Below are 22,714 nucleotides of genomic sequence, written 5' to 3'. Positions count from 1 at the left end.
CTGATGAAGCCAAGTGTCACATCTGGTGGAAACCTGACACCATCCCTACAGTGAAGCATGGTGGTGGCAGCAGCATCATGCTATGGGGATGTTTTTCACAGGCAGGGACTAGGAGACTAGTCAGGATCGAGAGAACGATGAAAAGAGCAAAGTACAGAAAGATGCTTGACGATAACCTACTCCAGAGTGCTCAAGACTGGGGCGATGGTACATATTCCAACAGGACATCAACACACAGCCAAGTTAGTGCTTCGGGTCAAGTCTCTGAATGCCCTAGAGTGGCCCAGCCAGAGCCCGGACTTGAACCCTATCGAACATCTCTGGAGAGACCTGAAAACAGCTGTGCAGCGACGCTCCTCATCCAACCTGACAGAGTATGAGAGGATCTGGAGAGAAGAATGGGATAATACTTTCTGAATACACTGTATGTTTGGAACCATAAACAACTAAACACAACTCTACTACTGAAAACACTTCAGAGTCTGTTTTTTACATACATTGCTAACTTTGAAAAGGCTGTGTATACACGCTAAAATACAGTTGAAGTCGGTTGCATACACCTTAGTCAAATTCATTTAAACTCAGTTTTTCACAATTGCTGACATTAAATCCATATTAAATCCATATTTTGTAAATATTTTGATCTTGACACTTTAGAGTTTTTATATTGCTACTAAACCATTTCACACCTTCTGTATTATTTGCATGTGACAAATAAAATACACATTTATTTTATATAGTCTGTTTACCAGAGACGATAATGTGAAGAACAACATTACCTGCACCAAAGTCAGATTAGGATATAGGCCACAGACAAGATATAGTGTATTTATACCTGGAGTTGTTCCTTACAACTTTCACCACTTTTAGTCTTGAAATCTTTGGTTGTTTACAACACTACCTTACTCGCTCTGTTTAACATGTCCTCACATGTGAATCCTTAAAGAGATGGGAGGGGCTAATGCTTAAGAGGGTGTGAATGATTTTTATATTTTATTTTACCTTTATTTTACTAGGCAAGTCAGTTAAGAACAAATTCTTATTTTCAATGACGGCCTAGGAACAGTGGGTTAACTGCCTGTTCAGGGGCAGAACGACAGATTTGTACCTTGTCAGCTCGGGGATTTGAACTTGCAACCTTCCGGCTACTAGTCCAACGCTCTAACCACTAGGCTACCCTGCCGCCCGATGCTGAATAGGTGTAGAAGAGGAGCTCTCCAGTATGTGTACCAAAACATTCATGGGCAATTTAAAAGTGGGGATACAAGTTTATCAACTTTCAAAGAGGAATGTCTTTCCCATTGTTCCTCAACTGCAGTTTATGATATAACATTTACGATCGCTGTCTCTACTTTTATATAACAACAATGCATTCGGAAAGTATTCAAACTCATTGACCTTTTCCAGGTGTGTTACCTAACAGCCTTATTCTAAAATGGATTAAATAGTTTTCCCCCTCGTCAATCTACACACAATACCCCACAATGACAAAGAAAAACAGGTTTTTCAATTTTTTTGTGAATTTATGAATATAATAAAAATAATGAAATATTACATTTAAGTAAGTATTCAGTCCATTTACTCAGTACTTTGTTGAAGCACCTTTGGCAATGATTATTGCCTCGAGTCTCCTTGGATATGACGCTACAAGCTTGACACACCTGTTTTTGGGGGAGTTTCTCCCATTCTTCTCTGCAGATCCTCTCAAGCTCTGTCAGGTTGGATGGGGACTGTCGCTGCACAGCTATTTTCAGATCTCTCCAGAGATGTTCGATAGGGTTCAAGTCCAGGCTCTGTCTAGGCCACTCAAACTAGGCCACTCAGAGACTTGTCTATAAGCCACTCCTGTGTTGTCTTGGCTTTGTGCTTAGGGCTGTTGTCCTATTGGAAAGGGAATAAGGGCGCTCTGGAGCAGGTTTTCATCAATGAACTCTCTGTACTTGACTATTTTCATCTTTCCTCTCACTCCTAACTAGTCTCCCAGTCCCAGACGCCGATAAACAGTCCCACAGCATAATGCTGCCACTGCCATGCTTCACCGTAGGGATGCGTGAGATTCAGTTCAAAGAGTTAAATCCTGGTTTCATCAGACCAGAGAATCTTGTTTCTCATGGTCTGAGAGTTCTTTAGGTGCCTTTTGGCAAACTCCAAGTGGGCTGTCATGTGCTTTTTAGTGAAGAGTGGCGTCCACTCTACCATAAAGACCTGATTGGTGGAGTGCTGCAGAGATGGTTGTCAAACCTGGAATGTTCTCCCATCTCCACAGAGGAACTCTGGAGCTTTGTCAGACTGACCATTGGGTTTTTGGTCACCTCCCTGACCAAGGCCCTTCTCCCTGGATTGCTCAGTTTGGCCGGATGGCCAGCTCTAGGAAAAGTGTTGGTGGTTCCAAACGTCTTCCATTTATGAATGATGGAGGCCACTGTGTTCTTGGATTACTTCAGTGCTGAAAATACATTTTTTGATACCCTTCCTCAGATCTGTGCCTCAACACAATCATGTCTAGGAGCTCTACAGACAATTCCTTCCACCTCATGGCTTGGTTTTTGCTCTGACATGCACAGTCAGCTGTGGTACCATATACTGACAGGTGTGTGCCTTTCCAAATCAAGTCCAATCAATTGAATTTACCAGAAGTGGACTCCAATCAAACTCTAGGCATCTGAATACTTTCTGAATGCATTGTATATGGAGACTGTTTAGTGCCAAAAATAAGAGGTTAATTACAAATGTTTACTGATGTTTCTCATGCTTCCAGATATACGACAGACACTTCCGTTAGATCATTTTTGGGCCTATCTGTCGTTCCTTGTAGTAAATCTGTTATTCAACGCGTTTGTATGGGCTAATAGCAGTAAAGAACAAGAAGGTCCGCACACTGTCAAAGCTCCCAATTCACCACTTTATTGACAACATTTTGACCTGGAACGGAACTTCATCAGGTCAAACAAACAAACATCCCAAAATATGACACTTTTCACCTCACATGACCATTACACAAATGACGCATGGTGAGTGAAAACTGTGTATCTCTAATCATTTGATGTTCAATGAGATTGGCACATGTGGTAGTTCCATAAAATTATACACATTTACAAAATGACCAATACTAATAGGAGTAAGGCCCCAAATCATTTTTCATAAAAAAAATGTATATATTTTTTGGTTATATGCCAAGGGGCCTTAAAATTCAAATGATCCTTGGTATGACCTTTTTAAAACAAGCCTGACCTCGAGTCTTATGTGCTTTTGAATGACATCGGCAGAATGGTTGAGGCTAGAAACAAAACATGCATGGGATCGTTCAGCAGACTCTTCCGATGAACGCAAGCCTAAATCTGAACATGTGAAAGGAACTCTTCACAATGAAAACTTGGCCCCACAGACAACAAGGCGTTCCTCCATAGAAAAGCATTACATACAGCCCTCAAAAAATCATATCACCCCTGTTTACTGCGATCCCCCGTTGACTAGCTATCCATCCTTTCACACATCCAATCGTGACCTTATAGGGATGCCCTGTTTTGAAGTTCAGCTTCCTGTTTATGTGGTGTAATGGTTTTCTTCTGGTGAAAGAGAGGCGGCCCAAAATGCAGCATGGTGGTTATTCATGTTTTTAATAAAGACGACTATACTTGAACAGACTAAACAAAACAAGAAAAGTGAAAACCTAAACAGTCCTATCTGGTGCAAACACAGAGACCGGAAAAATCACCCACAAAACCTAACACAAAACAGGCTACCTAAATATGGTTCCCAATCAGAGACAATGACTAACACCTGCCTCTGATTGAGAACCATATCAGGCCAAACATAGAAATAGACAAACCAGACACACAACATAGAATGCCCACCCAGCTCACGTCCTGACCAACACTAAAACAAGGAAAACACATACGAACGATGGACAGAATGTGACATGTGGCAAAACAAGCAAGTTTAGTGTAGAGAATCATTGGGCCATCTAAACTGCTGTTAAATATATATTTTCCATAACCAAACATATTGTATTTACATCTGTTTAAAGCTGCTGTAAAAGAAGCAAAAACTAAACTTAAGAAGAGGAAGCATAGAAATAGCACGCACAGAACAGATCTACCGCCTCTAAGACTTGCTTTCAATGAGAATGACAGAGCTATTTTTTGTTCGGGTCGCTCAAAAAAATACATATTGCAGCTTTAATAGGGGGTAATAGGGGCGGCTTCGAATGGTGAAAAATATTTAATCTTCTCAAATGTTACATATTTGTGACCGGGTACCAGGTATCGTAAATTTGTGGGGACGGATGTGGTTGTCGGAGCTGCGATTGATGCAGATGTGGTTGTGTCAGTAAAAGCTGTGGTTGTTGTCGCAGCAGTTAATGTTGTGGGTTCAGCTGTGGTTTTTGTGAGGAGGACAGTTGTTGTTGTAGTCACTGCTGTTTTTATCATAGCAGCAGCTGTTGTTGTTGTTTTTATTGTTGTGGGGACAGCTGTAGTTGTCGTAACAGCAGCAGCTGTGGTTGTTATGGGTACAGCTGATATTGTTGTGGTGGAAGCTTAGGTTATGGGAGTTGCTGTAGTTGTTGTCAGAGAAAATGTGGTTGGGTGGGTGTTGCTGTGGTTGTTGCAGGAGCAGCTTTTGTTTTTGTGGGGATGACTGTTGTTGTCGGAGCTACTATAGTTGTTGTCGGTGAAGATGTGGTTGTTGTGGGTGCATCTGTGGTTGTTGTGGGAGCAGCTATTGTTGTTGCGGGGACGGCTGTGGTTGTCAAAGCTGCGACTGTGGTTGTTGTTGGTAGCAGCTGTGGTTGTTGTCGGAGAAGACGTGGATGTTGTGGGTGCATCTGGTTGTTTTAGGAGCAGCTGTGGTTTTTGTAGGGACTGATGTGGCTGTCTGATCTGCGGCTGTGGTTGTTGTTTGTGCAGATGTGGTTGTTGTTGTTGTTGTTGTCAGGATTGCTGTTGTTGTTGTAGACACAGCTGTTATCATGGTTATTTTAGGGGAAACTGTATTTGTTGTGGGAGCAGCTGCTGTTGTTGTTGTGGAGACAGCTATTGTTTTTGAAGCCACAGCTGTAGTTGTCGTAGCAGCAGCTGTGATTATTGTGGGAAGAGCTGTCATTGTTATAGGGGAAGCTGTTGAGGTATTGGGAGATGCTGTAGTTGTTGTGTGAGAAAATGTGGTTGTTGTGGTTGTATCTGTGGTTATTTTGGGAACAGCTGTGGTTGTTGTCAGGCTGTCTATGGTTGTTGTACAGGAAACTGTTGTGGATGTTGTAGATGCTGTAATTGTTGTCGGAGAAGATGTGGTTGTTGAGGCTGTACAGTGCCTTGCAAAAGTATTCATCCCCTTTGGCTTTTGACCTATTTAGTTGCATTACAACCTGTAACTTAAATTGATTTCTGTTTGGAATTCATGTAATGGACACACACAAAATAGTCCAAATTGGTGAAGTGAAATGAAAAAAATGACTTCTTTCAAAAAATGTGTATGGCATTATTTATTCAAGTGTTTTCAAAGTAATTTCCAAATATTTCAATGTACGCCAATAGTTGGGTTACAGTAAGGAGGAAAATATATATATTACTGAATAAGTTTTTGAAGATAATTTTCTAATATAATGAGTTAATATCATATGATACTAATTTCTTAATATTATATTACATTATTCATAAGCTATTGCGATATACTAAAACAAATATAAATATTAAATATCAAAACACAACACATTTACTTTCATTCACACAATAATTCAGTTTCTGGCATTAGCAGAATTAGCTTCATCACATTACCAGCATTATTTAGTGATTTATTTTCTATTGAGGTCAATTTTGTACAAAACAAAATAGACTAACAGTTTTAAACATAATCATAATGATAAGCAATTACTTTAACTAAGCTAGTGTTAGCTTAGTTTCTTAACATGTTTCTTAACATCTCTTAATCTTAATAGCTGAAGTTAGATATGCCTTTATTGTGGAATAGCTTATACTCAATGGGTTTAATTGAGTCCTAGAGTTATTCTGTTCAGAAGAAATAGATCAGCATTAAAGCAAGTAGTAAAGTGACCATTTCTTGAGGTCTGTTTCTTCCCATAGCGCTGCTGCCTGTATGTGAACCCTCTGTAGGTTTCGTGGCTGCTGCTGGCGTGGTGGTTGCAGTAGTCGTAGCACTGGTCGTAGCAGTGGTTGTAGCAGTGGTCGTAGCAGTGGTCGTAGCAGTGGTCGTAGCAGTGGTCGTAGCAATGGTCTTAGCAGTGGTCGTAGCAGTGGTCGTAGCAGTGGTCGTAGCAGTGGCCGTAGCAGTAGTCGTGGCATTAGTCATAGGAGTAGTCGTATCATTAGTCTTATCAGTAGTAGTAGCATTAGTCGGGGAGTTCCGGATTTCTGTAAGAAAAAAAATCAGATTTGGACCATTTAAAAGCCTCTGCAAAGCCTTCCCCAAAGTCTATCTTCTTGCAAAAATATAAAAGATGTAAAACTTCACATTTTATATCTCCGTCCCATGGCAAAATCTGTAGATTTGCAGCAACCTTGCTTTAATGGCAAATGTGGGATGTGGTTATGAAGACCCACCAGCCACTGCAACCTCTCACGTTTTTTTGTGGCCCCCAACTCAATCAAAGTTGCCCATCCCTGATTCAAATAATCAGTGATGAAAACCAGAGAACCAGAATCATTTTTGCTCACATCTACGGGTAAAGATAGTCTTATAAGAGACTACCATGATTGAAATGGTTTTGAAATAAAAGATAGACCTTTAAATGAGATAAAGTATTCAAGTATGATGTAATTTGGTCACAACTGATGAAACCAGAGCTGGTAAATAAGCTTTAAGCATAAAAAGCAACAAAAACATGGTGTCACGGACGGGAATATTGCTTCAAAAAATCATCTGTACTGTATGAATTTCCCTAAATATTGTGTTAAGATTCATCCTTACCAGCTTTGATACTGCCAGGAATAACATCTAAGAAAACTGTGGACGTGTTGATGGATGTCTTGAGGGATTCCACTGCATCTGTAACGTTAGGGACCACAGACTGATTCGTGAAGATCAAGTTGGTTGTCACACCCACAGATCCAGGCCTAAAAAAATCAAAGAAGTAGAATGTATGTGAAATGGGAGAAAAGTTATTTATTATTGGTTGTAGTAGTGTTAGTACTATTAAATAATGGTAAACGGAAATAACACACTTGTTCTAGCAGCAAGTAAGTTGCATAAATGTGGACCAAAAAGAAAGTCAACATACCAGAAACTGATGATGATGCATCTGAGGAAGATCACAGGATATATATTGTTGTATCCTCGAGTCAACTGTGAAAAGATATGAGGGCATAATGAGTATTTTAAGGACAAACAAATGTGTACTAGATACTAATAACTCTCAAGCAAGATATGTTTGTAAATGTCCATTTCAATATTTCTATTAATGATAAACTTTTACCTCAGTTGTGACATTTAAAGCCAAAGTAATGTAATCCAAGGAATTTGAATCTTTGTAGGCTTCCATAAACATACGGTCCATCCGGAACTTTAGAATAAGCACACCTTCATTTGACGTTGGAGGGTTTGTGGATGCGGTGGTTGGGGAAACAGATGTTGTTGTCTTAGCAGCTGTAGTTGACGTTGGTGCAGCTGTAGCTGTGGTAGTTACAGCAGCTGTGGTTGTCGAAGGTGAAGCTGAGGTCATTGTGGAAGTGGCTGTTGTCGCTGTAGGTGGAGCTGTGGTTGCCGTTGGTGCAGTTGTAGCTGCTGTGACAGCAGCTGGGGTTGTTGTTTGATCAGCTGTGGTTGTTGTGTGAGTAGCTGTGGTTGTTGTGGCAGAAACTGTCGTCATTGTGAGGGCGGCAGTGGTGGCAGTAGCAGCAGCTGTGGTTGTTGAAGATGATGCTGTGGCTGTTGTGGGAGCAGCTGCGGTCATTGTTGCTGGAGCTGTGGTTGTAGTTTGTGAAGATGTGGTTGTTGTGGGAGCAGCTGTGGTTGTTGAAGCTGATGTTGTTGTAGGAGTCACTGTAGTTGTAACAAGAGCTGATGTGGTTGTGATTGTTGCAGATGGAGTTGTGGTTGTTGTTGGTTCAGCTGTGGTTGTTTTGGGAGCAGCTGGGGTTGATGTAGGAGCTGCTGTTGTTGTTTGAGCCATTGTTGTTGTAACGGGACCTGTTGTTTCCGTTGGTGCAGCTGTTGTTGTTGTTGGAGAAGCTGTTGTTGCTGTAGGTGAAACTGTGCTTGTCGACGGTGAAGCTGAGGTCAATGTGGAAGTGGCTGTTGTCGCTGTAGGTAGAGCAATGGTTGTCGTTGGTGCAGCTGTGGTTGTTGTGGGAGCAGCTGGAGTTGATGATGGAGCTGCTGTTGTTGTTGGAGCAATTGTTGTTTTGACAGGAACTGTTGTTGCCGTTGGTGCAACTGTGGCTGTTGTTGATGAAGCTGTTGTTTCTGTAGGTGAATCTGTCGTTGTCGTTGATGAAGCTGTGGTTGTTGTGGGAGCAGCAGGGGTTATTGTTGGAGAAGCTGTTGTTGCTGTAGGTGATTCTGTGGTTGCCGTTGGTGTAGCTGTGGTTGTTGTGGGAGCAGCAGGGGTAGTTGTTGGAGCTGCTGTGGTTGTTGGAGCCATTGTTGTTGTAACATTAACTATTGGTGCCGTTGGTGTAGCTGTGGTTGTTGTGGGAAAAGCTGTTGTTGCTGTAGGGGCAGCAGTGGTTGTTGAATGTGACGCTGAGGTCGATTTGGAAGCATCTGTGGTTGCTGTAGGTGGAGCTACTGTTATTGTTGCTGCAGCTGTGGTTGTTGTGGGAGCAGCTGGGGTTGTTGTTGAAGCTGCTGTTGTTGAAGGAGCCATTCTAGTTGTAACGGGAACTGCTGTTGCTGTTGGTGCAGCTGTGGTTGTAGTGGGAGAAGCTGTTGTTGCTGTAGGTGAATCTGTGGTTGTCGTTGGTGCAGCTGTGGTTGTTGTAGTAGCAGCTGGTGTTGTTGTTGGGGCTTCTGTTGTTGTTGGAGCTGCTGTTGTTGTTGAAGCCATTGTTGTTGTTGCAGGAATTGTTGTTGCATCTGTAGTTGTTGTGAGAGAAGCTGTTGTTGCAGTAGGTGCAGCTGTGGTTGTTGATGCCAGCGCTTCGTTTGTTGTTGCTGCAGCTTTTGTTGTTGTAGCTGCAGCTGTGGTTGTTGTGGGAGACGCTGTGGTTGTTGTGGAAGAAGCTGTGGTTGTTGTGGGAGAAGTTGTGAATGTTGTGGGAGAAGCTGTGGTTGTTGTTGGAGCAGCTATTGTTGTTGAGGCCATCACTTCGGTTGTTATTGCTGCAGCTTTTGTTGTTGTAGCTTCAACTGTGGTAATTGTGGGAGAAGCTGTGGTTGTTGTTGGAGCAGCTGTGGTTGTTGATGCCAGCACTTCGGTTGTTGTTGCTGCCACTCTTGTTGTTGTAGCTGCAAATGTGATTGTTGTGGGATAAGCTGTGGTTGTTGTGGTAGGAGCTGTGGTTGTTGTGGGGGAAGCTGTGGTTGTTGTGGGAGAAGCTGTGGTTGTTGAGGGAGATGCTGTGGTTGATGTGGGAGAAGCTGTTGTTGTAGTTTGTTCAGCTGTGGTTGTTGTTGGAGCAGCTGTGGTTGTTGAGGCCAGCACTTCGGTTGTTGTTCCTGCAGCTCTTGTTGTTGTCGCTGCTACTGTGGTTGGTGTTGGAGAAGCTGTGGGTGTTGTGGGAGAAGCTATAGTTGTGGGAGAAGCTGTTTTTGTAGTTTGTGCAGCTGTGGTTGTTGTTGGAGCAGCTGTGGTTTTTGAGGCCAGCAATTCGGTTGTTGTTGCTGCAGCAGTGGATGTTGTAGCTGCAACTGTGGTTGTTGTGGGAGAAGCTGTGGTTGTTGTGGGAGATGCTGTGGTTGTTATGAGAGAAGCTGTGGTTGTTGTGGGAGAAGCTGTTGTTGTTGTGGGAGAAGCTGTTGTTGCAGTTTGTGCAGCTGTGGATGTTGTTGGAGCAGCTGTGGTTGTTGTTGTGGGAGAAGCTGTGGTTGTTGTGGGAGAAGCTGTTGTTGTTGTGGGAGAAGCTGTTGTTGTAGTTTGTGCAGCTGTGGTTGTTGAGGCCAGCACTTCGGTTGTTGTTGCTGCAGCTGTGGTGGTTGTAGCTGCAACTGTGGTTGTTATGAGAGAAGCTGTGGTTGTTGTGGGATATTCTGTGGTTGTTGTGATAGAAGCTGTGGTTGTTGTGTGAGAAGTTGTGAATGTTGTGGGAGAAGCTGTGGTTGTTGTGGGAGAAGCTGTGGTTGTTGTGGGAGAAGCTGTGGTTGCCGTTTGTGCAGCTGTGGTTGTTGTGGGAGAAGCTGTTGTTGTAGTTTGTTCAGCTGTGGTTGTTGTTGGAGCAGCTGTGGTTGTTGAGGCCAGCACTTCGGTTGTTGTTGCTGCAGCTGTGGTTGTTTTAGCTGCAACTGTGGTTGTTGTGGGAGAAGCTGTGGTTGTTGTGGGAGAAGCTGTGGTTGTTGTGGGAGAAGCTGTGGTTGTTATGAGAGAAGCTGTGGTTGTTGTGGGAGAAGCTGTTGTTGCAGTTTGTGCAGATGTGGTTGTTGTGGGAGAATCTGTGATTGCTGTTGGAGCAGCTGTGGTTGTTGCGGTCAGAGCTTTGGTTGTTGTTGCTGAAGCTTTTGTTGTTGTAGCTGCAACTGTGGTTGTTGTGGGAGATTCTGTGGTTGTTGTGTGAGAAGCTGTGTTTGTTGTGGGAGAAGTTGTGAATGTTGTGGGAGAAGCTGTGGTTGTTGTGGGAGAAGCTGTGGTTGTTGTGGGAGAAGCTGTGGTTGTCATTTGTGCAGCTGTGGTTGTTGTGGGAGAAGCTGTGGTTGTTGTGGGAGAAGCTGTGGTTGTTGTGGGAGAAGCTGTGGTTGTCGTTTGTGCAGCTGTGGTTGTTGTGGGAGAAGCTGTTGTTGTAGTTTGTGCAGCTGTGGTTGTTGTTGGAGCAGCTGTGGTTGTTGAGACCAGCACTTCGGTTGTTGTTGCTGCAGCTGTGGTGGTTGTAGCTGCAACTGTGGTTGTTGTGGGAGATTCAGTGGTTGTTGTGGGAGAAGCTGTTGTTGTAGTTTGTTCAGCTGTGGTTGTTGTGGGAGCAGCTATGGTTGTTGAGACCAGCACTTCGGTTGTTGTTGCTGCAGCTGTGGTGGTTGTAGCTGCAACTGTGGTTGTTGTGGGAGATTCAGTGGTTGTTGTGGGAGAAGCTGGTTGTGTTGTGCAGCTGTTTGTTCAGCTGTAGTTTGTGCAGCTTGTTGTTGGGAGCAGCTGTGGTTGTTGAGACCAGCATGTCGGTTGTTGTTGCTGCAGCTGTGGTGGTTGTAGCTGCAACTGTGGTTGTTGTGGGAGATTCAGTGGTTGTTGTGGGAGAAGCTGTTGTTGTAGTTTGTTCAGCTGTGGTTGTTGTAGCTGCAACTGTGGTTGTTGTGGCAGATTCTGTGGTTGTTGTGGGAGAAGCTGTTGTTGTAGTTTGTGCAGCTGTGGTTGTTGTGGGAGATTCTGTGGTTGTTGTGGGAGAAGCTGTGGTTGTTGTGTGAGAAGTTGTGAATGTTGTGGGAGAAGCTGTGGTTGTTGTGGGAGAAGCTGTGGTTGTTGTGGGAGAAGCTGTTGTTGTCGTTTGTGCAGCTGTGGTTGTTGTGGGAGAAGCTGTGGTTGATGTGGGAGAAGCTGTGGTTGTTGTGGGAGAAGCTGTGGTTGTTGTGGGATAAGCTGTGGTTGTTGTTTGTGCAGATGTGGTTGTTGTGGGAGAAGCTGTTGTAGTTTGTTCAGCTGTGGTTGTTGTGGGAGCAGCTATGGTTGATGTGAGGAGCACTGTGGTTGTTGTTGCTGCAGCTGTGGTGGTTGTAGCTGCAACTGTGGTTGTTGTGGGAGATTCTGTGGTTGTTGTGGGAGAAGCTGTTGTTGTAGTTTGTGCAGCTGTGGTTGTTGTTGGAGCAGCTGTGGTTGTTGAGGCCAGCACTTTGGTTGTTGTTGCTGCAGCTGTGGTGGTTGTAGCTGCAACTGTGGCTGTTGTGGGAGATTCTGTGGTTGTTGTGGGAGAAGCTGTGGTTGTTGTGTGAGAAGTTGTGAATGTTGTGGGAGAAGCTGTGGTTGTTGTGGGAGAAGCTGTGGTTGTTGTGGGAGAAGCTGTGGTTGTCGTTTGTGCAGCTGTGGTTGTTGTGGGGGAAGATGTGGTTGTTGTAGCTGCAACTGTGGTTGTTGTGGGAGATTCTGTGGTTGTTGTGGGAGAAGCTGTGGTTGTTGTGGGAGAAGCTGTGGTTTTGTGGGTTTGGGAGCAGCTGTGGTTGTTGTTGGTGCAGCTGTGGTTGTTGTGGCCAGCAGCTGTGGTTGTTGTGCTGCAGCTGTGGCTGTTGTGGCTGCAACTGTGGTTGTTGTGGGAGAAGCTGTGGTTGTTGTGGGAGAAGCTGTTGTTGTAGTTTCTGCAGCTGTGGTTGTCGTTGGTGCAGCTGTGGTTGTTGAGGCCAGTGCTTCGGTTGTTGTTGCTGCAGCTTCTGTTGTTGTAGCTGCAACTGTGGTTGTTGTGGGAGAAGCTGTGTTTGTTATGAGAGAAGCTGTGGTTTGTTTGGGAGAAGCTGTGGTTGTTGTGGGAGAATCTGTGATTGCTGTTGGAGCAGCTGTGGTTGTTGTGGTCAGAGCTTCGGTTGTTGTTGCTGCAGCTGTTGTTGTTGTAGCTGCAACTGTGGTTGTTGTTGGAGAAGCTGTGGTTGTTGTGGGAGAAGCTGTGGTTGTTGTGGGAGAAGCTGTGGTTGTTGTGGGAGAAGCTGTGGTTGTCGTTTGTGCAGCTGTGTTTGTCGTTTGTGCAGCTGTGGTTGTTGTGGGAGAAGCTGTTGTTGTAGTTTGTGCAGCTGTGGTTGTTGTTGGAGAAGCTGTGGTTGTTGAGACCAGCACTTCGGTTGTTGTTGCTGCAGCTGTGGTGGTTGTAGCTGCAACTGTGGTTGTTGTGGGAGATTCTGTGGTTGTTGTGGGAGAAGCTGTTGTTGTAGTTTGTTCAGCTGTGGTTGTTGTTGGAGCAGCTGTGGTTGTTGAGGCCAGCACTTCGGTTGTTGTTGCTTCAGCTGTGGTGGTTGTAGCTGCAACTGTGGTTGTTGTGGGAGATTCTGTGGTTGTTGTGGGAGAAGCTGTTGTTGTAGTTTGTGCAGCTGTGGTTGTTGTTGGAGCAGCTGTGGTTGTTGAGGCCAGCACTTCGGTTGTTGTTGCTTCAGCTGTGGTGGTTGTAGCTGCAATTGTGGTTGTTGTGGGAGATTCTGTGGTTGTTGTGGGAGAAGCTGTGGTTGTTGTGTGAGAAGTTGTGAATGTTGTGGGAGAAGCTGTGGTTGTTGTGGGAGAAGCTTTGGTTGTCGTTTGTGCAGCTGTGGTTGTTGTGGAGGCTGTGGTTGGAGGCCAGCTGTGGTTGTTGTAGCTGCAACTGTGGTTGTTGTGGGAGATTCTGTGGTTGTTGTGGGAGAAGCTGTTGTTGTAGTTTGTGCAGCTGTGGTTGTTGGAGCAGCTGTGGTTGTTGAGACCAGCACTTCGGTTGTTGTTGCTGCTGCTGTGGTGGTTGTAGCTGCAACTGTGGTTGTTGTGGGAGATTCTGTGAATGTTGTGGGAGAAGCTGTGGTTGTTGTGGGAGAAGCTGTGGTTGTCGTTTGTGCAGCTGTGGTTGTTGTGGGGGAAGATGTGGTTGTTGTAGCTGCAACTGTGGTTGTTGTGGGAGATTCTGTGGTTGTTGTGGGTGAAGCTGTGGTTGTTGTGGTAGCAGCTGTGGTTGTTGTTGGAGCAGCTGTGGTTGTTGAGGCCAGCACTTCGGTTGTTGTTGCTGCAGCTGTGGTGGTTGTAGCTGCAACTGTGGTTGTTGTGGGAGATTTGTGGGAGAAGCTGTGGTTGTTGTGGGCAGCTGTGCAGCTTGGTTGTGTTGGTGCAGCTGTGGTTGTTGAGGCCAGTGCTGTTGTTGTTGCAGTTTCTGTTGTTGTAGCTGCAAAGCTGTGGTTGTTGTGGGGAAGCTGTGGTTGTTGTGGGAGAGCTGTGGTTGTCGTTTGGTGCAGCTGTGGTTGTTGTGGAGGAGAAGCTGTGGTTGTTGTGGGAGAAGCTGTGGTTGTTGTGGGAGAAGTTTCTGCAGCTGTGGTTGTTGTGGGTGAAGCTGTGGTTGTTGTGGGAGAAGCTGTTGTTTGTTGTGGCAGATTCTGTGGTTGTTGTGGGAGAAGCTGTTGTTGTAGTTTGGCTGCAGCTGTGGTTGTTGTTGGAGCAGCTGTGGTTGTTGAGGCCAGCACTTTGGTTGTTGTTGCTGCAGCTGTGGTGGTTGTAGCTGCAACTGTGGTTGTTGTGGGAGATTCTGTGGTTGTTGTGGGAGAAGCTGTGGTTGTTGTGGGAGAAGTGTGGTGTGAATGTTGTTGGGAGCAGCTGTGGTTGTTGTGGGAGAAGCTGTGGTTGTTGTGGGAGAAGCTGTTGCTTGTGCAGTTGTGGTTTTGTGGAGCAGCTGAGGCCAGAAGCTGTGGTTGTTGTGCTGCAGCTGTGTTGTTGCAACTGTGGTTGTTGTGGCAGACTGTGGTTGTTGTGGGAGAAGTTTGTGTGGTTGTGGGAGCAGCTGTGGTTGTTGTGGGCCAGCTGGTTGGTGGCAGTGTGGTGGTTGTAGAAGCTGTGGTTGTTGTGGGAGAAGCTGTGGTTGTAGTTTGGCAGCTGTGGTTGTTGTGGGAGCAGCTGTGGTTGTTGAGGCCAGCACTTCGGTTGTTGTTGTGCAGCTGTGTGTTGGTGTGGTTGTGTTCTGCAGCTGTGGTTGTTGTGGGAGAAGCTGTGGTTGTTGTTGTGCAGCTGTGGTTGTTTGGGGGAAGCTGTGGTAGTTTCTGCAGCTGTGGTTGTTGTTTGTGCAGCTGTGGTTGTTGTGGGAGGCCAGTTTGTGCAGTTGTGGTTGTTGTTGGAGCAGCTGTGGTTGTTGAGGCCAGCAGCTGTGTTGTTGTAGCTGCAACTGTGGTTGTTGTGGGAGATTCTGTGGTTGTTGTGGGAGAAGCTGTGGTTGTTGTGTGAGAAGATATGGTTGTTGTGAGCACTTGTTGTTGGGAGAAGCTGTGGTTGTTCGTTTGTGCAGCTGTGGTTGTTGTGGGAGAGCTGTGGTTGTTGTGGGAGAAGTTTGTGGCTTGGTTGTGTTGGAGCAGCTGTGGTTGTTGAGGCCAGCACTGTTGGTTTGAAGCTGTTGTTGGTTGCTTCAGCTGTGGTGGTTGTAGCTGCAACTGTGGTTGTTGTGGGAGATTCTGTGGTTGTTGTGGGAGAAGCTGTTGTTGTAGTTTGTGCAGCTGTGGTTGTTGTTGGAGCAGCTGTGGTTGTTGAGGCCAGCACTTCGGTTGTTGTTGCTGCAGCTGTGGTGGTTGTAGCTGCAACTGTGGTTGTTGTGGGAGATTCTGTGGTTGTTGTGGGAGAAGCTGTGGTTGTTGTGTGAGAACTTGTGAATGTTGTGGGAGAAGCTGTGGTTGTTGTGGGAGAAGCTGTGGTTGTTGTGGGAGAAGCTGTGGTTGTCGTTTGTGCAGCTGTGGTTGTTGTGGGAGAAGCTGTGGTTGCTGAAGGTGCTTGTTGTTGGGAGAAGCTGGTTGGTTGTTGTTTGTGCAGCTGTGGTTGTTGTGGGAGCAGCTGTTGTGGTTGTGTAGCTGTGCAGCTGTTTGTTGTGGGGAGCAGCTATGTGTTGAGTTTGTTGTTGTGCTGCAGCTGTGGTTGTTGTAGCTGCAACTGTGGTTGTTGTGGGAGATTCTGTGGTTGTTGTGGGAGAAGCTGTTGTTGTAGTTTGTGCAGCTGTGGTTGTTGTTGGAGCAGCTGTGGTTGTTGAGGCCAGCACTTCGGTTGTTGTTGCTGCAGCTGTGGTGGTTGTAGCTGCAACTGTGGTTGTTGTGGGAGATTCTGTGGTTGTTGTGGGAGAAGCTGTGGTTGTTGTGTGAGAAGTTGTGAATGTTGTGGGAGAAGCTGTGGTTGTTGTGGGAGAAGCTGTGGTTGTTGTGGGAGAAGCTGTGGTTGTCGTTTGTGCAGCTGTGGTTGTTGTGGGAGAAGCTGTGGTTGTTGTAGATGCAGCTGTGGTTGTTGTGGGAGCTGTGGTTGTTGTGGGAGCAGCTGTGGTTGTTGTGGGAGCAGCTGTGGTTGTTGTGGGAGAAGCTGTTTTTGTAGTTTGTGCAGCTGTGGTTGTTGTTGGAGCAGCTGTGGTTGTTGAGGCCAGCACTTCGGTTGTTGTTGCTGCAGCTGTGGTGGTTGTAGCTGCAACTGTGGTTGTTGTGGGAACTGTGGTTGTTGTGGGAGAAGCTGTGTTGTAGTTTGAGCAGCTGTTGTTGTGGAGAAGCTGTGGTTGTTGAGGCCAGCACTTGGTTGTTGTGCTGCAGCTGTGGTGGTTGTAGCTGAACTGTTGTTGTGGGAGATTCTGTGGTTGTTGTGGAGAAGCTGTGGTTGTGTGTGAGAAGTTGTGAATGTTGTGGGAGCAGCTGTGGTTGTTGTGGAGCAGCTGTGGTTGTTGAGGCCAGTGCTTTGTTGTTGTTGCTGCAGCTGGTTGTTGTGGGAGAACTGTGGGTTGTGGGAGAAGCTGTGGTTGTTGTGGGAGAGCTGTGGTTGTGGGAGAAGCTGTGGGAGAAGCTGTGGTTGTTGTGGAGAAGCTGTGTTGTGTTTGTGGGAGCAGCTGTGGTTGTTGTGCTTGGTTGTTGTTGCTGAAGCTGTGGTTGTTAGTGCAACTGTGGCTGTTGTGCAACTGTTGTTGTTGTGGCAGCAGCTGTGGTTGTTGTGGGAGAAGCTGTTGTTGTAGTTTGTGCAGTTGTGGTTGTTGTTGGAGCAGCTGTGCAGCTGTGGTTGTTGTTGGAGTGGTTGAGCCAGCACTGTGGTTGTTGCTGCAGCTGTGGTGGTTGTAGCTGCAACTGTGGTTGTTGTGGGAGATTCTGTGGTTGTTGTGGGAGAAGCTGTGGTTGTTGTGTGGGAGAGCTGTTGTGAATGTTGTGGGAGAAGTTGTGGTTGTTGTGGGAGATTCTGTGGTTGTTGTGGGTTTGTGCAGCTGTGGTTGTTGTGTTGGGAGCAGCTGTGGTTGTTGAGGCCAGCACTTCGGTTGTTGTTGCTGCAGCTGTGGTGGTTGTAGCTGCAACTGTGGTTGTTGTGGGAGATTCTGTGGTTGTTGTGGGAGAAGCTGTGGTTGTTGTTTGAGAAGCTGTGGTGTGTGTTGGAGCAGCTGTGGTTGTTGTGGAGAGCAGCTGTTGTTGTAGTTTGCCAACACTTTGGTTGTTGCAGCTGTGGTTGTTGTGGGAGCAGCTGTGGTTATAGTGGGAGAAGCTGTGGTTGTTGTGGGAGAAGTCTGTGGTTGTTGTGGGAGAAGCTGTTGTTGTCGTTTGTGCAGCTGTGGTTGTTGTGGGAGCAGCTGGTTGTTGTGGTTTTGTGCTGCAGCTGTGGTTGTTGTGCTGCAACTGTGGTTGTTGTGGGAGATGGTTGTTGTGGGAGAAGCTGTTGTTGTAGTTTGTGCAGCTGTGGTTGTTGTTGGAGCAGCTGTGGTTGTTGAGGCCAGCACTTTGGTTGTTGTGCTGCAGCTGTGGTGGTTGTAGCTGCAACTGTGGTTGTTGTGGGAGATTCTGTGGTTGTTGTGGGAGAAGCTGTGGTTGTTGTTGTGTGTTGTAGCTGTGGTTGTTGTGGGAGAAGCTGTGGTTGTTGTGGGAGCAGCTGTGGTTGTTGTTGAGGCCAGAAGCTGCAACTGTGTTGTTCTGTGGTTGTTGTGGGAGAAGCTGTGGTTGTTGTGGGAGTGGTTTTTGTGAATGTAGCTGCAACTGTGGTTGTTGTGGGAGATTCTGTGGTTGTTGTGGGAGAAGCTGTGGTTGTTGCAGCTGTGGGAGAAGTTTAGCTGAATGGTTGTTGTGGGAGGAGAAGCTGTGGTTGTTGTGGGAGAAGCTGTGGTTGTTGTGGGAGAAGCTGTGTTGTTGTCGTTTGTGCAGCTGTGGTTGTTGTGGGAGAAGCTGTTGGTTGATGTGGGAGCAGCTGTGGTTGTTGTCGGCCAGCACTGGGTTGTTGCTCAGCTGTGGTGGTGTAGCTGCAACTGTGGTTTGTGGGAGATTCTGTGGTTGTTGTGGGAGAAGCTGTTGTTGTAGTTTGTGCAGCTGTGGTTGTTGTGGAGCAGCTGTGGTTGTTGAGGCCAGTTGTTGGGTTGCTTCAGCTGTGGTGGTTGTAGCTGCAACTGTGGTTGTTGTGGGAGATTCTGTGGTTGTTGTGGGAGAAGCCAGCAGCTGTGGTGTTGAAGTTGTGCATGTGGTGGGAGCTGAAGCTGTGGTTGTTGTGGGAGAAGCTGTGGTTGTTGTGGGAGAAGCTGTGGTTGTCGTTTGTGCAGAAGCTGTGGTTGTTGTAGTTTGTGCAGCTGTGGTTGTTGTTGAGCAGCTGTGGTTGTTGAGGCCAGCACTTTGGTTGTTGTTGCTGAAGCTTGGTGGTTGTAGCTGCAACTGTGGCTGTTGTGGGAGATTCTGTGGTTGTTGTGGGAGAAGCTGTGGTTGTTGTGTGAGAAGGTGAGACCAATGTTGTGGGAGAAGTGGTTGTTGTCTGTGGTTGTTGTGGGAGAAGCTGTGGTTGTTGTGGGAGAAGCTGTGGTTGTCGTTTGTGCAGCTGTGGTTGTTGTGGGGGAAGATGGTTGTTGTAGCTGCAACTGTGGTTGTTGTGGGAGATTCTGTGGTTGTTGTGGGTGAAGCTGTGGTTGTTGTGGGAGAAGCTGTTTTGTAGTTTGTGCAGCTGTGGTTGTTGTTGGAGCAGCTGTGGTTGTTGAGGCCAGCACTTCGGTTGTTGTTGCTGCAGCTGTGGTGGTTGTAGCTGCAACTGTGGTTGTTGTGGGAGATTCTGTGGTTGTTGTGGGAGAAGCTGTGGTTGTTGTGGGAGAAGCTGTTGTTGTAGTTTCTGCAGCTGTGGTTGAGGTTGTTGTAGCAACTGTGGTTGTTGTGGAGATTCTGTGGTTGTTGTGAGAAGCTGTGGTTGTTGTTGTGTGCTTGTTGTGGTAGAAGCTGTGGTTGTTGTGGGAGAAGCTGTGGTTGTTGTAGTTTGTGTTCAGCTGTGGTTGTTGTTGTGGTTGTTGAGGCCAGCACTCGGTTGTTGTTGCTTCAGCTGTGGTGGTTGTAGCTGCAACTGTGGTTGTTGTGGGAGATTCTGTGGTTGTTGTGGGAGAAGCTGTGGTTGTTGTGTGAGAAGTTGTGAATGTTGTGGGAGAAGCTGTGGTTGTTGTGGGAGAAGCTGTGGTTGTTGTGGGAAAATTCTGTGGTTGTCGTTTGTGCAGCTGTGGTTGTTGTGGGGAGAAGCTGTGGTTGAGCTGTGGTTGTTGTGGGAAAAGCTGTGGTTGTTGTGGGAGAAGCTGTGGTTGTCGTTTGTGCAGATGTGGTTGTTGTGGGAGAAGCTGTTGTTGTAGTTTGTTCAGCTGTTGTTGTTGTGGGAGCAGCTATGGTTGTCGTTTGTGCAGCTGTGGTTGTTGTGGGGGAAGCTGTGGTTGTTGTAGCTGCAACTGTGGTTGTTGTGGCAGATTCTGTGGTTGTTGTGGGAGAAGCTGTTGTTGTAGTTTGTGCAGTTGTGGTTGTTGTTGGAGCAGCTGTGGTTGTTGAGGCCAGCACTTCGGTTGTTGTTGCTTCAGCTGTGGTGGTTGTAGCTGCAACTGTGGTTGTTGTGGGAGATTCTGTGGTTGTTGTGGGAGAAGCTGTGGTTGTTGTGTGAGAAGTTGTGAATGTTGTGGGAGAAGCTGTGGTTGTTGTGGGAGAAGCTGTGGTTGTTGTGGGAGAAGCTGTCGTTGTCGTTTGTGCAGCTGTGGTTGTTGTGGGAGAAGCTGTGGTTGATGTGGGAGAAGCTGTGGTTGTTGTCGGAGAAGCTGTGGTTGTTGTGGGAGAAGCTGTGGTTGTCGTTTGTGCAGATGTGGTTGTTGTGGGAGAAGCTGTTGTTGTAGTTTGTTCAGCTGTTGTTGTTGTGGGAGCAGCTATGGTTGTTGACGCCAGCACTTCGGTTGTTGTTGCTGCAGCTGTGGTGGTTGTAGCTGCAACTGTGGTTGTTGTGGGAGATTCTGTGGTTGTTGTGGTAGAAGCTGTTGTTGTAGTTTGTGCAGCTGTGGTTGTTGTTGGAGCAGCTGTGGTTGTTGAGGCCAGCACTTTGGTTGTTGTTGCTGAAGCTGTGGTGGTTGTAGCTGCAACTGTGGCTGTTGTGGATATTCTGTGGTTGTTGTGGGAGAAGCTGTGGTTGTTGTGTGAGAAGTTGTGAATGTTGTGGGAGAAGTTGTGGTTGTTGTGGGAGAAGCTGTGGTTGTTGTGGGAGCTGTGGTTGTCGTTTGTGCTGCTGTGGTTGTTGTGGGGAAGATGTGGTTGTTGTAGCTGCAACTGTGGTTGTTGTGGGAGATTCTGTGGTTGTTGTGGGTGAAGCTGTGGTTGTTGTGGGAGAAGCTGTTTTTGTAGTTTGTGCAGCTGTGGTTGTTGTTGAGCAGCTGTGGTTGTTGAGGCCAGCACTCGGTTGTTGTTGCTGCAGCTGTTGGTTGTAGCTGCAACTGTGGTTGTTGTGGGAGATTCTGTGGTTGTTGTGGGAGAAGCTGTGGTTGTTGTGGAGAAGCTGTTGTTGTAGTTTCTGCAGCTGTGGTTGTGGGGAGCAGCTGTGGTTGTTTTGTAGAAGCTGTGGTTGCTGCAGCTTCTGTGTTGTTGCAACTGTTGTTGTTGTGGGAGAGCTGTGGCTGTGGTGGTTGTTGTGAAGCTGCAACTGTGGTTGTTGTGGGAGAAGCTGTGGTTGTTGTGGGAGAAGCTGTGGTTGTAGTTTGTGCAGCTGTGGTTGTTGTGGAGCAGCTGTGGTTGTTGAGGCCAGCAGCTCGGTTGGTTCAGCTGTGGTGGTTGTAGCTGCAACTGTGGTTGTTGTGGGAGATTCTGTGGTTGTTGTGGGAGAAGCTGTGGTTGTTGTGTGAGAAGAATGTTGTGGGAGAAGCTGTGGTTGTTGTGGGAGAAGCTGTGGTTGTTGTGGGAGAAGCTGTGGTTGTCGTTTGTGCAGCTGTGGTTGTTGTGGGAGAAGCTGTGGTTGATGTGGGAGAAGCTGTGGTTGTTGTCGGAGAAGCTGTGGTTGTTGTGGGAGAAGCTGTGGTTGTCGTTTGTGCAGATGTGGTTGTTGTGGGAGAAGCTGTTGTTGTAGTTTGTTCAGCTGTTGTTGTTGTGGGAGCAGCTATGGTTGTTGACGCCAGCACTTCGGTTGTTGTTGCTGCAGCTGTGGTGGTTGTAGCTGCAACTGTGGTTGTTGTGGGAGATTCTGTGGTTGTTGTGGTAGAAGCTGTTGTTGTAGTTTGTGCAGCTGTGGTTGTTGTTGGAGCAGCTGTGGTTGTTGAGGCCAGCACTTTGGTTGTTGTTGCTGAAGCTGTGGTGGTTGTAGCTGCAACTGTGGTTGTGGGAGATTCTGTGGTTGTTGTGGGAGAAGCTGTGGTTGTTGTGTGAGAAGTTGTGAATGTTGTGGGAGAAGTTGTGGTTGTTGTGGGAGAAGCTGTGGTTGTTGTGGGACCAGCTGTGGTTGTCGTTTGTGCTGCTGTGGTTGTTGTGGGGAAGATGTGGTTGTTGTAGCTGCAACTGTGGTTGTTGTGGGAGATTCTGTGGTTGTTGTGGGAGAAGCTGTGGTTGTTGTGGGAGAAGCTGTTTTGTAGTTTGTGCAGCTGTGGTTGTTGTTGGAGCAGCTGTGGTTGTTGAGGCCAGCACTTCGGTTGTTGTTGCTGCAGCTGTGGTGGTTGTAGCTGCAACTGTGGTTGTTGTGGGAGATTCTGTGGTTGTTGTGGGAGAAGCTGTGGTTGTTGTGGAGAAGCTGTGAATGTTGTAGCTTTTGTTGTGGGAGAAGCTGTGGTTGTTGTGGGAGAAGCTGTGTTTGTTGTTGAGAAGCTGTGGGAGCAGCTGTGGTTGTTGTGGGAGAAGCTGTGGTTGGTTTGTGCAGCTGTGGTTGTTGTGCAGCTGTGGTTGTTGTGAGGAGAGGCCAGCTGTTGTTGTTGCAGCTTGTTCAGCAACTGTGGTTGTTGTGGGAGATTCTGTGGTTGTTGTGGGCAGCTGTGGTTGTTGTGGGAGCAGCTGTGGTTGTTGAGGCCAGTGGTTGTTGTTGCTGCAGCTGTGGTGGTTGTAGCTGCAACTGTGGTTGTTGTGGGAGTCTGTGGTTGTTGTGGGAGAAGAGAAGCTGTGGTTGTTGTGGGAGAAGCTGTGGTTGTTGTTGTGGTTGTCGTTTGTGCAGCTGTGGTTGTTGTGGGGAAGATGTGGTTGTTGTAGCTGCAACTGTGGTTGTTGTGGAGATTCTGTGGTTGTTGTGGGTGAAGCTGTGGTTGTTGTGGGAGAAGCTGTTTTGTAGTTTGTGCAGCTGTGGTTGTTGTTGGAGCAGCTGTGGTTGTTGAGGCCAGCACTTCGGTTGTTGTTGCTGCAGCTGTGGTGGTTGTAGCTGCAACTGTGGTTGTTGTGGGAGATTCTGTGTGGTTGTTGTTGGGAGAAGCTGTGGTTGTTGTGGGAGCAGCTGTGGTTGTTGTGGGAGAAGCTGTGGTTGTTGTGGTGCAGCTGTGGTTGTTGTGGGAGCAGCTGTGGTTGTTGTGTGGGAGCAGCTGTGGTTGTTGTGGGAGAGCTGTGGTTGTAGTTGTTGTGGGAGCAGTGGTTGTGCAGTTGTGGTTGCAGCTGTGGTTGTTGTAGCTGCAACTGTGGTTGGAGCAGATTCTGTGGTTGTTGTGGGAGAAGCTGTTGTTGTAGTTTGTGCAGTTGTGGTTGTTGTTGGAGCAGCTGTGGTTGTTGAGGCCAGCACTTCGGTTGTTGTTGCTTCAGCTGTGGTGGTTGTAGCTGC

General features: G+C 46.9%; 2 protein-coding genes across 2 annotated transcripts in view; both read right to left on the bottom strand.

Moving 5' to 3' along the window:
- Positions 1 to 5,469: 5,469 nt before the first annotated feature.
- On the bottom strand, positions 5,470 to 11,169 carry LOC118381916 (mucin-2-like). The gene is made up of 4 exons (XM_035768795.2): positions 7,430 to 11,169; positions 7,235 to 7,299; positions 6,925 to 7,070; positions 5,470 to 6,368 (listed from the first exon to the last, which is right to left on the bottom strand). Exons 1-4 carry the CDS (start codon positions 10,763 to 10,765, stop codon positions 6,010 to 6,012), a joined length of 3,906 nt encoding a protein of 1,301 aa, XP_035624688.2. The 5' UTR covers positions 10,766 to 11,169; the 3' UTR covers positions 5,470 to 6,009.
- LOC127907882 (mucin-5AC-like) overlaps positions 11,151 to 22,714 on the bottom strand; it is a 28,603-nt gene continuing 17,039 nt past the window's right edge. Inside the window, exons 4-5 of the mRNA XM_052464338.1 lie at positions 12,285 to 13,332; positions 11,151 to 12,243 (exon numbers count right to left, since the gene is read on the bottom strand). Of these exons, the coding sequence (XP_052320298.1) occupies positions 11,151 to 12,243; positions 12,285 to 13,332 (2,141 nt within the window). The remainder of the gene's footprint in view (positions 12,244 to 12,284; positions 13,333 to 22,714) is intronic.

This window comes from Oncorhynchus keta, chromosome 16, assembly GCF_023373465.1.
Source record: "Oncorhynchus keta strain PuntledgeMale-10-30-2019 chromosome 16, Oket_V2, whole genome shotgun sequence".
NCBI lineage: Eukaryota > Metazoa > Chordata > Actinopteri > Salmoniformes > Salmonidae > Oncorhynchus > Oncorhynchus keta.
Note: the sequence above shows the minus strand (reverse complement) of the source record. Positions and strands in the feature narration are given on the sequence as shown.